The sequence below is a fragment of the Tachysurus fulvidraco genome, chromosome 3, assembly GCF_022655615.1.
Source record: "Tachysurus fulvidraco isolate hzauxx_2018 chromosome 3, HZAU_PFXX_2.0, whole genome shotgun sequence".
Taxonomy (NCBI): Eukaryota; Metazoa; Chordata; class Actinopteri; order Siluriformes; family Bagridae; genus Tachysurus; species Tachysurus fulvidraco.
In genome coordinates, this window is record NC_062520.1 from 32628020 (window position 1) to 32630132 (window position 2113).

At 42.7% G+C, this 2113-nt stretch overlaps 1 protein-coding gene across 1 annotated transcript in view; it reads left to right on the plus strand.

Annotated features, from left to right (window-relative positions):
• The window catches only part of LOC125140808 (NACHT, LRR and PYD domains-containing protein 3-like), a 14813-nt gene extending 13114 nt beyond the window's left edge, over positions 1-1699 (plus strand). The window contains exon 9 of the mRNA XM_047810698.1: positions 640-1699. Within this exon, the coding sequence (XP_047666654.1) occupies positions 640-820 (181 nt within the window). The 3' untranslated portion in view covers positions 821-1699. The remainder of the gene's footprint in view (positions 1-639) is intronic.
• The last annotated feature ends 414 nt before the right edge of the window (positions 1700-2113 follow it).

The window sequence follows — 2113 nt, forward strand, 5'->3', positions numbered from 1 at the left end:
ACACATACACGGAAACACACACATCCCACACACACACTCACACTCACACACCAAACACACACACACACACAGACTCGCACACAGACCACACACACACTCGCACACAGACTACACACACACATGCACCACACACACACTCACACACACCAGACACGTACACACACACTCACACACAGACCACACACACACAAACACACAGACCACACACACTCACACACTCACATAGACCTCACACAGACACACTCACACACTGACCACACACACATACACACACACACACTCACACAGACCTCACACAGACACACACACACACACAGAGACCACACACACGCACACACTCACACACTTAAACACACACACGCACCACAAACACACACTCACACACAGACCACACACACACACACACACACGGACCACACACACACACACACACACACACACACACACACACAGTTTTAATAAACACTACAACATCCAGTTCTCCTCTGTGGTAACTGTAATTGTAGTGATCTGATATATTGTCATTGTTGTGTGTGTGAGATGGAGAGTAAATGTACTGTATATAAAGATTTTGTGTACTTCATGTTTTCAATACTAAACCTGAGTGTGTTAAGTGTGAGAAGGTTTTCTTTCTTGCAGGATGCAGGACTGCAGTATTAAAGATAAAGGTTGTGCTGCTCTGGCTTCAGCTCTGAGGTCAAACTCCTCATCACACCTGAGAGAACTGGATCTGAACTATAATAATCCAGGAGAATCAGGAGTGAATCTGCTCTCTGATCTACTGAAGGATCCACACTGTAAACTGGAGACACTACAGTGAGTTACTGATTTAACTACCAAATTAATCTGTTTTTCTAGTTTAAAGTCACCATCCATTAAAACCCCCAGGTTTTTGACAACAGGCTTCACAAATGACTTTAAGTCACTCAGATCTACATCACGAGTATTAATCTTACCGCCAGGTCGAAATAAAATTATTTCAGTTTTATCTTCATTAAACTTTAAGAAGTTGGAGGCCATCCAGGCTTTAATATCTTCAAGACATCTCAGCAAAGGTGCTACAGAGTTTGCATCCTTCCGTTTCAAAGGCAGATAGAGTTGCAAGTCATCTGCATAACAGTGAAATGAAATGCCATGTTTCCTAAAAATAGACCCTAAAGGTAATGTATATAAAGAAAATAAAATCGGTCCAAGAATGGAACCCTGAGGGACTCCACATACAAGAGATGTAGTAGAAGACACAAATTCCCCAAGACGTACAAAGAAAGTTCTTTCACCCAGATAAGATTTAAACCATTGTAACGCGGCACCCTTTATACCAACACAATGCTCAAGGCGAGAGATTAGTATATTGTGATCTATGGTGTTGAACGCAGCAGTAAGATCTAACAGCAAGAGAACAGCATAGTTACCTGCATCAGTGGTCAATAATAAATCATTATAAACTTTTAACAGGGCCGTTTCCGTGCTGTGAAGTGATTTAAAACCAGATTAGTACAACTCTTGCAAGCTATGCAAGTCTAGATAGGCTAATAATTGACTAAAAACAACTTTTTCCAATATTTTGGAAAGAAATGGGAGTTTAAAAATGGGTCTAAAATTAGCAAGAACCGATGAATCCAAGTTAGGTTTTTTTATCAGTGGTTCCACTATAGCGTGTTTAAAATGTAGGGGTACAACTCCATGAGTGAGACTACAATTTACAATCGTCACACACACAGACCTCAGACACACACACACACACACACACACACACACACACACACGCGCGCACACACAGACCACACACACACACACTCACACACACACAGACCTCACACACACACATGCACCTCACACACACTCACATGCACCACACACGTACACACACACACACACACTCACACACAGACCACACACATACACACATACACACACACACACACATACAATCTCACACACACACTCACACACTCACACACAGACCACACACATACACACATACTCACACACAGACCACACACGCACACACTCACACACACATACAATCTCACACACACACACACACACACTCGCACACACACACACACACACACAGACCACACACACACACACACACACACACACACACGCA